Source organism: Gossypium raimondii, chromosome 5 (genome assembly GCF_025698545.1).
Source record: "Gossypium raimondii isolate GPD5lz chromosome 5, ASM2569854v1, whole genome shotgun sequence".
Classification (NCBI taxonomy): Eukaryota; Viridiplantae; Streptophyta; class Magnoliopsida; order Malvales; family Malvaceae; genus Gossypium; species Gossypium raimondii.
The window spans coordinates 14,157,923-14,170,324 of NC_068569.1; the positions used below are offsets into that span (position 1 = coordinate 14,157,923).

At 33.7% G+C, this 12,402-nt stretch overlaps 2 protein-coding genes across 5 annotated transcripts; one reads left to right on the forward strand and one right to left on the reverse strand.

The window, feature by feature from the left end:
* Positions 1-1,164: 1,164 nt before the first annotated feature.
* On the reverse strand, positions 1,165-6,792 carry LOC105768698 (phosphatidate cytidylyltransferase 2). 4 transcript variants are annotated; one of them, XM_052631389.1, is made up of 13 exons: positions 6,587-6,792; positions 6,252-6,317; positions 5,139-5,329; positions 4,733-4,835; positions 4,461-4,612; positions 4,054-4,195; positions 3,654-3,810; positions 2,940-2,987; positions 2,760-2,846; positions 2,093-2,221; positions 1,933-1,989; positions 1,647-1,730; positions 1,165-1,568 (listed from the first exon to the last, which is right to left on the reverse strand). In XM_052631389.1, exons 4-13 carry the CDS (start codon positions 4,831-4,833, stop codon positions 1,482-1,484), a joined length of 1,044 nt encoding a protein of 347 aa, XP_052487349.1. In that variant the 5' UTR covers positions 4,834-4,835; positions 5,139-5,329; positions 6,252-6,317; positions 6,587-6,792; the 3' UTR covers positions 1,165-1,481. The 4 variants fall into 4 exon arrangements, with proteins under 4 accessions (XP_052487349.1, XP_052487348.1, XP_012444255.1 ...); XM_052631388.1 differs by having other exon boundaries at positions 4,733-4,986; positions 6,587-6,791; XM_012588801.2 differs by lacking the exon at positions 6,252-6,317 and having other exon boundaries at positions 4,733-4,986; positions 6,587-6,790.
* Positions 6,793-10,867: 4,075 nt separating this feature from the next.
* LOC105768700 (mavicyanin) lies at positions 10,868-12,263 on the forward strand. The gene is made up of 2 exons (XM_012588807.2): positions 10,868-11,268; positions 11,751-12,263. The coding sequence occupies exons 1-2, from the start codon at positions 11,097-11,099 to the stop codon at positions 12,092-12,094; spliced, it is 516 nt and encodes a 171-aa protein (XP_012444261.1). The 5' UTR covers positions 10,868-11,096; the 3' UTR covers positions 12,095-12,263.
* The last annotated feature ends 139 nt before the right edge of the window (positions 12,264-12,402 follow it).

A 12,402-nucleotide genomic window follows, 5' to 3' on the forward strand; every position in this document is an offset into this window, starting at 1 on the left:
AACTTTCAAGAACAAAGCATGTTCTTAGCTACTTTTATTCCTACTCTGGGTCTTCTTTTAGGTTTAAAATTGAACCTTTTTTTTTCTTGTTTTAGAGCAAAACATGCATTCTTCTAATTGCTTAACGGGGGTTGCCTAGTTGAATTATGGAGAAAATCGACAAAGATTTGCATAGCTGGATGGAATCTCTTTAATGGGTTCTTTTATGTTTGGAAATGAGGGAGACAAGAAGATGAATAAGAAAAGCAAAATAGAAATGGGGTAAGAGTTACTATCAAAACACTGGGAGTTTAGCATGAGATAATCATTTCTTCAATTGTGTGTATCATGAAGACTGACATTACTTGAAATTTATGAAGGGAAAATGGAGTTGTATTTTTCACCATGCCTCAATAAACTAATTGTTTAATATGGTACTTAGAAGGATTCCAAGTTGTTTAACCACGCACAATGGCACATGTTGCTATGATGATCATCTGTTAAAAAAGAACTTAAAAGCAGTAATTAGCCCTAGTCATCTCTGCTTAGGCGTAATCAAATGACAGGGTGTTCCCTGACATTCTTGGGTTCTTTTGAGAAATCAAGGAGCAGGCAAAAGAGATGAATTAATGATTTTGGATATGCATCAAAGTTCAGTGTTGAAGGGGGCACCAGGTAAGGACACAACTGTAGCGGCATGTTTTGGTCTCCAAGGACATAGTGAGTTCTTTACACTTTCCAGACATTTCGGATTCTAGATTGTCGTGAGCAACATGTTATATAGGTGTCATTTTGTTTCCTATATTGTTAGAATCATGCTCTTGGTATTTCCATTTGATTTGGTGGGACTAAAGCTAAACCGGTGGTGATATTTGGGTTTGATTACTATAACCATTTTATGCTAATCCATCCATCTCAAGAAACAGTGAAGAGTTCTAGTTTTCTGGTATTACCGAAAGTACTTTGCAATATCATATCTGCTCTTAAAATATGATGAATACGCATCAGTGTGACTAAAGAGCTAATGTAGATCATCCAAACTATGTGCTATGCCTACAGATACGTGTGACAATTTTTCTACAATTAAAGAGCTAATGATTGATACATTTTCCAATTTATCTTGGTGTGATTAAAGAGCTATTGTAGAACTGGAAAGCGTACAACATTTATATTGAAATGCATGACTTATGAGGACAACATACAGCAGTTCATATTCCTTTTTTCGATTCGGAAGAACAAAGAAACCGGCATACATATAATGATCAATTCAGGACGCGGTGACTGACGGGCAATTAGGCAATTAACAATTAATTTGCTTAACATATACTATACAAACTGGGCGCATAAAGAAAACTTTTCTGCCTAAAATTTTTTAATGGAAAAACATGAAACACAACACCATATACAAATCACTTTCTTTTCCTTCTTTTGTTGTTACAACTTAACACCACCAGGTGCAAGCAATACGTTCCAGTAGCTCGCACAGAATTATGCCTGAATATTTAAGAATGTTCAAGTCTTTCCTGCAAGATCTGTCCCAGCTTCATGAGAAGACTCTGCTGCTCCTCGAAAGTAAGGTTTGTCAATATCTGCATCGCAATTAATCCTCGGTAATCAGTATAGGTTTACTTATAGTATCACTTATTTTGTGGTAATGGAGACTGAACCTGGTCCAAGATCATTTCAACTGAGATGCCTTGACGCATGACAAATGATTGGTGATAGATATATGCAAATACCGCCATCACCATCTACATTAAATGACCAAATAAGTGAAAGCCGGACATATAAACTTAGGATGTAAATTAGTAAAAGAATTTGTGATCCGTCCTTCCACTCCTTTCTAGCTTCCCCCCCCCCCCCCCTTCTTTTCCCAGTAACAGCTAAATATCAATCTCTAGCTTACATATAAAACACAACATTAACTAAGATAAAAAGGTTCCATTTTCTCACCTGGCAATCCATTCTATCTGTAATTCCACCATGCCCAGGAATACTATCACCAAAATCCTGTGCCAATATCAAAAGTGGGAGTTAACATAATATACTTGAGTCGGTATCTTGAAGAAAGCTATGCAAAAATCAGAAAAGTGAATAGGGAAGGAGTTCACACCTTGATCTTAAAAGCTCTTTTAAAACCACTTGCAAAAAATCCCCCAAAAGGTGCTATTATTGATGCAAACAAACCAAAGCATAAAGCATGCCACTGAACAGGCAAAACGGAGATCTCTTTCCAAGGAAACTGTTAAAAAATAAAAGGTATAACAAGAGATGGAGCGTTGTAGCAGAGACAATAGCATTTCAATTTTTTAATGAGAAAACTATCTTTTTAACATATCCAATCCATTGGCAACAATAAGCATCCATAATAAAGTTCACAGCCTTAGAATTTGACCACAAGACACAAAAAGACCCAACCACTTTGGGCTGAGGAGATAATCATCAACTGGCATTGATGAAGACAATCAAATTTTACAAAGGTTTGTGATCTGTAACTAGAAAGAATGGGAATGTGACATCATGTCCATTAAGATGGTTAAATTTTTAGTAAGAAATATATCCAAAGATGGATAACTTTCCTGTTGAACGTTCATCACAATTCGAACATCTAGTCTTTTCCCCCTAACCAGGGAGTTCTGAACCATAAGACCAGAAATTTAAAGTGACAATTTTTTATGGAGATGTTGAAGACTAATCCTTTGTTTCAAGAGAATCTAATCTTACTAACTGAAAAGGAATAATTAGGACAATAAATCCAAAGACAATTAAATTAAGCTCACCCATTGAGAAATCCATCCTGGTAAGATATAATTCTCTGGTTTAAACAATAGACCTGGGTCACATTCAAGCCAACCAGTTGATAAATCCTGCAAGCATTACCCTCGCACACTAAGTTTTCAGGAAAAGGAATCAGCATGCTTCTGGAAGGATCAAATAATAGGTCAAATCCAATAATTTACCTTCCTTGGACAGGTTAGCCAACGGAAACGACCCAAGATGTTTGCAAGCTGCATATGCATAAACTCACTACATGTTTATGAAAACATACTACAACAAAAATCTATACATAAAACAACAGGAAAATAACACAACTTTACCAGTTCCACCTAAGGCATGTATTCTCATTATTGAAGCACAATGAAAATTTGCAAATAAAATTAAAAAAAGGAAGTGTTATTAATATACTTGATTCAGCAACATTAATCAAGGCATTAGCATTAGATCTCAGGATTACAAGTTCAGGATCAACTTTCCCACGAATGCCAAGGAGATCAACACATTTTATAAGTTCTTCACAAATGATCTTTTGGAAGGATGTCCATTTAAATGTAATCCATTAAACCGGTCCAGACATATATAATATCAACTATGGATCCTCAAGTTAGTAGCATGAGAAAAAGAAAAAAAGGTACAAATAGAGAAAATGTCAGGTTACTGCAATAGTAGAAGGATCAATAATGCTAAAATTGCTAGAACAGACTTCCACTGCAATAATCTGTTCAAAAAGAACCTGATTAACTTGAATATTTACAAGTCACCTGGATTATTTCATTCTACAGACACGTATAACTAGATAAGTTCAAATCTACTGATGTAAAACTGGCATAATATAAACGATACCCTTATCACAAACGAGATGGAGTCTAACACCAATATGGAAAAACTATGCTCACCACGAATGCAGAGATGATAGTTGTAACAGACGCTCCAATAAAACCCTCCCATGTTTTCTTAGGAGACAATTTGATTAATGGGGTTTTTCCAAAGAAGAAACCAAAGATATAAGCAAAAATGTCATTGATAACAATAAGCGATGCTGGAAGAAGAAACCTGGAAAAAAGAAAGTACTTTTGGGTGAAGAAGAATAATGGGAGAGAACACAGTCAAAGTACCAAAAGCATTCAATTAATTGCGTAAAACTTAAGAGGTAATAACTTACATTATATTAATGAGAAAAGTTACCATAATAAGACTTTTTACTTTCCTTTTCTAACATCTATATACTATGTGCACATCTGGTACGACTGCAAATACGTAGGTAGGTAGGAAGGGGGTCTGAGAAAGAAAAGTTACCAAAAAATTCCTTCAAAGATATTGGCCACAGTAAAGGACGACTGTGTGAAGACCACGATCAGGATCATGTGTGTCCATGCATACTGGCCAAATTGATACTTGTACATCTTCTTCTTCAATGTAAGAATAAACCACATAAAACCTGATCCCGAAACCCAAATGACAATATAGAAGATACCAATGGTCATATGTTATGCTACAGGAAAGGGAAATTCAAGGTGCAATCACTAAAAATAGCAAGTACGAAAACCATACAACATATGAGAAAATAATATATTTACAGAAATAGAAGGCATCTAATCCCACTTCGGTCAGAATTGAAATTCATTATATTGATTGATGAATTATTGACATAATTATTCTTCCATGCTTTCAGTCAAAAACATCAAATGATATGCTTAACTAACCTGCAATGTACAAGAAGTAACAGATAGCCATATGATACTTGATAAGGCTGCTAACAAACTGATACAAAAACTTATCCGAAGTTACAGTATTGACAAGTGGTTGGCTAAGAAGGCGGCCATATACAAAAAACATTGCGGTGAAGAAGAAGTGCCTGTGCCCATAAAACGAAGACGAACCATTCTAATCAGATGAAAGCAAGTAAGATTTAAGACTAACTCCAATGGCAGAAAAATCTTGGTCACCATATGGAAGGTAAAGGTTGTAATCTCACCAATTTAATAGCCTAAACCCTGGAAGATGCCTATCTTCATGTGCTTTCCTGAGAAGATTGAAAAGCTCTTTTGCCATAAATATTTGGATAACCACCACCATAGCTGTAATATAGAGATGACCCATGTAGACAATTAATGCAAAACCCCCAATCATCCAAACAGTAGAGTGTGTTCGGATCCACATTGATTTGTATTTGTTACGGTCATTAACAAGCAAATTTCCACCATTTGCTTTACTAGGTTCTGGAATAACCTGACAGAATGTTTGAATTTTAAGAAGTTAAGGGAGGGAAATCCCTTTCTTGGACTGGATAATATTTTGTACAAATGCAACAACAACAGGAACCATGACCATAGACATGAAAAAGGAAACAAACAAAATATATTAATATTTAAGTGACCAACCTCATTGGATCTTTTGCGGTGCCGAATTCTAGGAGTAGTAGCTGATGGCACAGTTGTATTATTCTCCTTTTGCATGGCTCTTTACTTTAATGTCGATCGTCAAATGAAAAAACTCACATATATTTCTGATGCAGTGGAAATTGCTGCCCCGCTATTAAATCAAACTCTAAAAGAGAAGTAACTGGGACTCACTGAAAGAAGCATGAACAATTCTATTAAGCAACTTAGGTAGAAGATGAGTTATACTAATAAAAGGATAAAGATCTAGGCAACCAAAATGGTGACAAAATTTTTGCAGGGAAGTTATAATCAGCTAGGTGTAGAGATGCATGTAGAAAGAAATCAGCACATCAAAATCTCATAAATATGCATGCACAAAAGGTTCAGTCATGATAACTACCTCAACCTGTTCTTTTTTTTTTTGAAACATGTTAAATCCAGTGACTCACTTTCACAATGACTGACCATTAAACTAATAAATAGACATAGCACAGCCAGAAAAGAACCTTTTTATTCAATACATGCCAGCTCAAAAAGCTATGAAAATTCCATCCAGAAAAAAACCATGTATATTACGGTTTCATGTATTCTTTCACTATACAAATAATTGGGCTTTTTATTATCTTATAGAACCTCAAACTGAAGTTGTTCTCACTGGGCAATTATGTTTAAACCAGTAGAAAATACCAGTACCCCGACCGAAAATTCTCACCGAAAAAAGATACCTTGTTGCCACCCTGCCCCCCACCACCCCAAGAGAAAGAGCAAAAAACACCAAAAAGCATCTCTTATTCAAAAAAGATTTTGGAATCAGATGCTTGAGACATTTTTTAGACAAATAGTGATATTCCAACAAGATAAGAGCACCAAAGAAAGTGCAGGGTAGGTATACTTGACAAGACCACATCGTTATTCCTTCTTCTGGTTAGGCAGTATTGAAAACTCAAAGGTTCAAACTCAAAATAAAAAATTAGGCACAAATCATGAAGTGAACTTTACTGAACGACAACCTAATCTACATATCGAATATTGAAAAGAGAAATTATATGTCAGATATAAAACGATTGCTAAACCAAGAAAGAAGTGGACCAATTACAGCACACATATACTTACTCCTATTCGTCTTTTCATGTCCAAGATTTAAAATTTCGAGTTCCAGTTTCCACCAGCAACAGCAACCTTTAAGAAATAGAACTTTACTCGGAACTCTTAAGCTAATTAAAATACAGGAATCCATAAAAATTAATCCAATAACACAAACCCATCAAAGTAAACCAATCAAACTTAAAATTTGACATGGTAAAGAAGGAAAATAACCACTCAAAATCAAATCTGAAGCAGAAAAAAGCTCAATTTCTTGAACCTAATGGATCAACAGGGAAAAAAACAGCGATAAATTTAGAGCTGCAAACATTAAAGCAGTTTGAGAGTAAAAGAGAGTTAGAAACCTTGGTTTAGCTTTCAGTTGCAGTAAACTTGGAAACCCACCAAATGAGAGCACAGAGAGAAAAATAAAAGAAAAGGTTGAGAAGGCCAAGCGTAAATTGTGTTGTAAAATAATAATATTTGAAAAATAATTTTCCTACTTGAAGGGAAATGCTATAAACACAGCTGATTGAAATTTTTGGTTTATTTGCCCTTTTCCAGGAGAGCAAAATAGTTCCGATCACATGTAGAAACTTGTTGCACAGTTTTCATTTTCACCCCCCTACTTTTGTAAATTATTATCTGAACACTATTTTTATTTGGGTTTTGGTCCCTCACTAGTCACTATAATCAAATTTGAAATTTAATCATCTATTTTTATAACATAATTAATTAATCCATAGAGTTAATTTTGTTAACTATGTTGACATAAATTCTTTATTAAAAACACCATTTCAACTTATCATGTCAGACATTTATTGTCAATATTTTATTTGTAATATTTAATAATTTCAATTGTTTAAACTAAGTGATGATATTTAAAAATAAAGTATCAAATAATGAATAAATTTCAAATTTCAGTTTTTCATTTTTATGATATTGAAAGAGGAAAAGGGCTATTACTTGGAGTTTGTTTTTTCATCCCTGGCCTCAATTTTTTCTTATATATAACCCCCATCAATTGATCAAATGTGGCAAAATGACAGTTATCCATAACAGTTGATTTATGTTCCTCACAAACCAAAAGACTTTTATCTGTAAAATGATATTTTGATTAAAAAGCATAGCTAAAGCAAAGCTCACATGGAAAATGCTGGTACAATCTGTCTCACTTTATTTCCCTATCCCTGATTTATTCTTTTCTTTTTCCAAGTCTATTTCAAAGTTGACATGAAGCAAATAGCAAACCCTGCTTTATGCTTCTTTTGTTATGCGTGGGAAACCTGAATAAAATGTGAAAGAAGCAGAACAAGCACATATCTAAATGCCTCAAAGCTGACGAAAATCTTGTGTCCATCATCTTTTATCAGCATGATGGAAACCTTTTCCTTTTTGCTTTATTTCACTCGAATGATGGAACAAGGAAAATCTACATGCTTTTTCAACCAAATCAGGTTTTGGGGAGAGAAATGCTAGTTTTGACTTGAGATTATAAAATTGTTCTTAATTTATATTGGGTATTGAATACATAGTTTATTTAAAAAAAACAATAAAAGTATGTATTTTGGTAATATAATTATTTTATTATTTGAAATTTATATCAAACAGTCTTGATACATAAAGAGGGATACAATATTTGTTTATAATTCACCCAATCTAATACATGAATGGGTGGAAAGCCGTGTTGTTTAGTCGGAGGCAAATGAACATTTTAGTCTAGCTTTTTCTTTTCTTTTCTTTCATTTTTCGAAATCTAAATTAGATATAAACTTTTCTAATCTCAAGGTGTCACTTGTCTTACCATGATTGAGAGTTAGATAAGCATACATATCACACCATCATGCATAGCAAGGTGGTGTTGGCAAAGAACACACCCTTTCAAAAATTAATGGAAATGTTTGTGCATGGGACTCAACTAATGTGTGCGAAGATATTGTTGGTGATCTTGTTTGGTGATATGGGTCGTTATAAGGTGTTTAGCGAGGGGTTGAGTGATGGGGTATAATAAATAAATAGTATTATATATTTGAATTTTGTAAAAATTATGTGTCTAGTTGATTTTAATGTATATATATATATAATATGATTTATATATTTAAAGTAAAGTTTACAAATAATTTTATTAATTATTCAAAATATTTAAATGTTAATGGATTAAAATGTTATTTAAAATGATTTTTTATTTTGATACAATTTAAAAGAAATTATTTTTACTTCTCAATATCATAAATAAAATAAACTAACTTTTAATTTCTTTTTAATGTTAATACTAAATATTTGACCAAAAAAATTACAAAATATTTTTCAACCACAATTATAATTTTAATGTAGCTGCGAGTCCAATAAATAAATAGATTAGTGAGAACAATAAATGGAAGAACCTAAATTCTTAATGTCCATTGCATAAAATACATAGGTAAAATGGATTTAAATCTCATTCTAATTTAATAATCACACTAAGCAATAAGCATCTTCGAACTTTTAGTTAAGAGTTAAAATTATTTTAAAGTGTTTATTGTTAATAATAGTGATTAATCTTTTATTTAAACGACTAGTGATTAAATATGTTTTATTCTTATAAACGGGGATTGAATCCCGTCCTCGTATTGTTTTTAATTTAATATTTTATGTATATAATAAAGCAAAGTTTAGGTAGAAAGTATGAAGGTTTCAGTTTTGGTGGAGTTTTAAGCATTACCTGTGAAGTTTTGACAAATAAGTAAATTTAATTTTCTCAACTGAAATTTATTGGGTACAATAAAGTTTAACTCGTGTAAAAAACCTTTTATGTTTATTTTAAATGTAATTATAAAATAGTTAAAATAAAAATATTAAAATATTATATGAACCGATGCGAGTTAGTACAATTTGTATAGATCAAAATGGATTGAAATATACCAGTATTAATGGTATTGATTGAAATTTGCACTAAAACGAAAATTAGAATTTGTTATTCTAATATACTATCAAACGGGTGATATTAACACGGAATTGACTTCTCAAATTGCCCTTAATAAAATGGAGCCATTATACTTTTAAGCTTCCAATAATTAATAATTTAATTTAAGTTCATTTTAGCTCTTAGTTAAATGAAATATTTGCAATTTTAGAATTAATAATTCAGTTTAAACCATCTTTATACCCAAATTTTAACTTTAATCCTTGTAATTTTTTTTATAATTTTAACTTTGACTTCTTAATATAAAATTTTGTATTAAGGGCCAAAGTTACTCCATTGGTTCATCTTCTTCGTGGAAGGTTAAAATACCCTAAGTTCTAAACCTATCTAGCAACGTTTCAAGGTTTCTATATAAATAAATGGCATAAATAGAGGGTTAAAATGGGCTGCAGATGACGGTTGTATAGAGTTAAAAAAAGGTGGGCACCTAGGCGGATCTTCCAACGATGTAGAAACCTATATCCAAACAAAGAAAAAGGGTACTTAGATCATCTATGGGTAAACTCCAAGGGAACAAAATTTGGTATACGAAATGCCATGGAAGGGACAAAGAGGAAGTTACAGGGTTCAAAATATTACTAGTACAAACGGCAACATCAAATAAGGCTCCAAACCATGCTTGAATCGAGGACCGCATAGAGCGATTTCACTCCTAAGATCTTTCATGTGTTGGGTGTGGTTGGACTTGGATCCTTCTGGGCCATGTATGTACCCATGCTCACATAATGACAAAAGCGAAAAGTATGGTTGCTAATTGTTTAATGACGATTCCTTTTTTCTCAGCTCTTTTGGCGATGCTTCCAAGGAGACCTGAAGTTTCCTCCACATGCTTTGCTTTCAACTACATTAAATACACCAGCTTGGGTTTTACTACTTTACTAGAAAATAGTATACCCAAAATCTGCTTTTGACCAAACAGGAGTATATAATTAAACAAGAGTAACCATTAAAAAGATATTTGGAGTTGAAATTTTTACAATATTTTAAAATCTTGTATGACACAATTATTAAACGTAATAGAGTTGTACACGTGGGTTCTCAATAAAAAAAGTTTAAAATCAACAGCCTGATGAGTAAAAAGAATTCACCATGTTCTATAAATTAATGCATCCGTCAGTATGGTCCTGTACTATGGTGTAGGTACACTGTCAAAATTTAATAGGTTCACACAATATAAAAGCTACTAATGCAGTGTTGGGTTAGGATGTATTAGTAATTTTAATATAGTAATTTTAGCACAATTAATATAAGTATTATTGTTAATATAAAAATGTGTGAGTTTAAGTGTGTTGAAATATATTATTCTCTTATTTATGAGTTGAGGAGGAATTATGAATAATTTTAGATATTATATAAAAAAGAACATATATGATCGGTAACATATTGTATATACATCCCATACTACCATCATGTTACTTTCATGACATGGTAAATGTGATCAATGTGCAGTTGCAGTATAAGAAAAATACATTGAATGAAATTCCCAATTTTTTTTAAAGAAAAAGTTGAATTAGAACGGTAGTTGTGAATGGTAACTCGGGGGGGGGGGGGTTTAGTGACTAGGAAAGGAGCTAAGAAAATAAGAAATAGACGGGCCGTGCATCAAGAACCCGCCAACGCCCAGTCCTTGGAGGACACTCCAAATGGCAAACGCTTTGGCAGTTGAAAGGGAACTTTATTTTGGGCTCACACCAACCATTCCTTCATCTGCTTCTGTTGGTTTCGTGTAGGAAATTGCCAGGATGGCCTTTCCTCTATTGTACTAAAAAAACCGCTTCTTTTGCGCTTAACAAACTTCATTCATTCATTCACTCACCTACTCTTTCTTTTCATTTTTTTTTCTCTCAAAGAAGCAAGCAAAAATTTTAGGGAGCACAACTTCCCCCCCCCCCCAGTTTCGCTGTTCAGTGACAATGGCGATTGTGAATATGGTGATGGCTGTGGTTATCATGGCAGCGACCCTCGGAGGGAAATTGGGTGCAGCACAAGTACACCATGTGGTCGGAGGTGACCGTGGGTGGGACCTTTCCTCTGACGTGGCATCTTGGTCCTCCGGTAGGAGCTTCAGGGTTGGAGACAAAATCTGTAAGCTTTTACTTTACTCTTTCTTTATAAACTAGCTTGTCATAGAGAAACACGTACAAGCCCCTTTCAACTTCGATGATAAATTGATTGTTTTGTTGAATGAGTAAAAAGAAAAACACTAATACAGTAATCTATCATTGTTCAATTTTGTTGCCTTTAGTGTGTAAAAAAGAAAATCAAAGCATCATAAACCCTAGCATTAATTATTCGTATCGAACTATGAACTCTTATTGTAAAATCGGGTTACAAAAACATTGAGTAAAATAGAAATATGTTCTCCTATAACCCATCAAAACCCAAACACTCTTAACCTTAATCTATACTAAGATCCCACATATGTTACTTGAATATATATATATATATATATGAAAGGATCGAGCTGTAAAGCTGGTGAGATCCATGATTTTAATCGGCAGTATTCTCTTTTTTCTCTAATTTATTTTCGTTCTTTTTTCTACGATCTTTTTTACACTGATGCACAGGGTTCGCCTACGCCGCAGCACAGGAGAGCATTGCTGAGGTGAATAGCCCGGAAGAATATGAGTCGTGCGATGTGAGCAACCCCATAAGAATGTACACGGACGGCATAGATGGCATCCCACTGGATGGGGAAGGGATCCGTTATTTCGTAAGCGGCAAGGAAGAGAGCTGCAAGAACGGTCTAAAGCTACACGTGGAGGTGATGCCTTTTGGGAACCCCGAGCCCGAAAAGCCCAGAGTTGCAGTGGCTGCTGCAGCGCCCACCACTCCTTCTGGATCAGCCCGGCTTTACGGAAGCTCCGTGTTATTATTGGTTGGGTTATGGCTTTGCCATATGGCTATTTGATTGTACCAGTTATGACCTCTCTGCACTCTTTTTCCTCTTTAGACTTTACCTTCTGCTTTATATTGTTGTACGAGAATCTACTTTAAATTTCAAATTATGTGTATCACTTGATATCTTCAAGAATTGGCCTTGAAGGACCATAATATTAGATTATGAAAATGTTGCTTCAGTGGTAGAGCCCTTAAATTTTCGGACGAAAATTGTTCAAACAATTAAAACATATACATAGCTGATAAGCATAATTCCTTTCTAAATATGAATTTTAAATTTTAAATTGATAATTTAGATATTATTAAAATTTGTTCTCC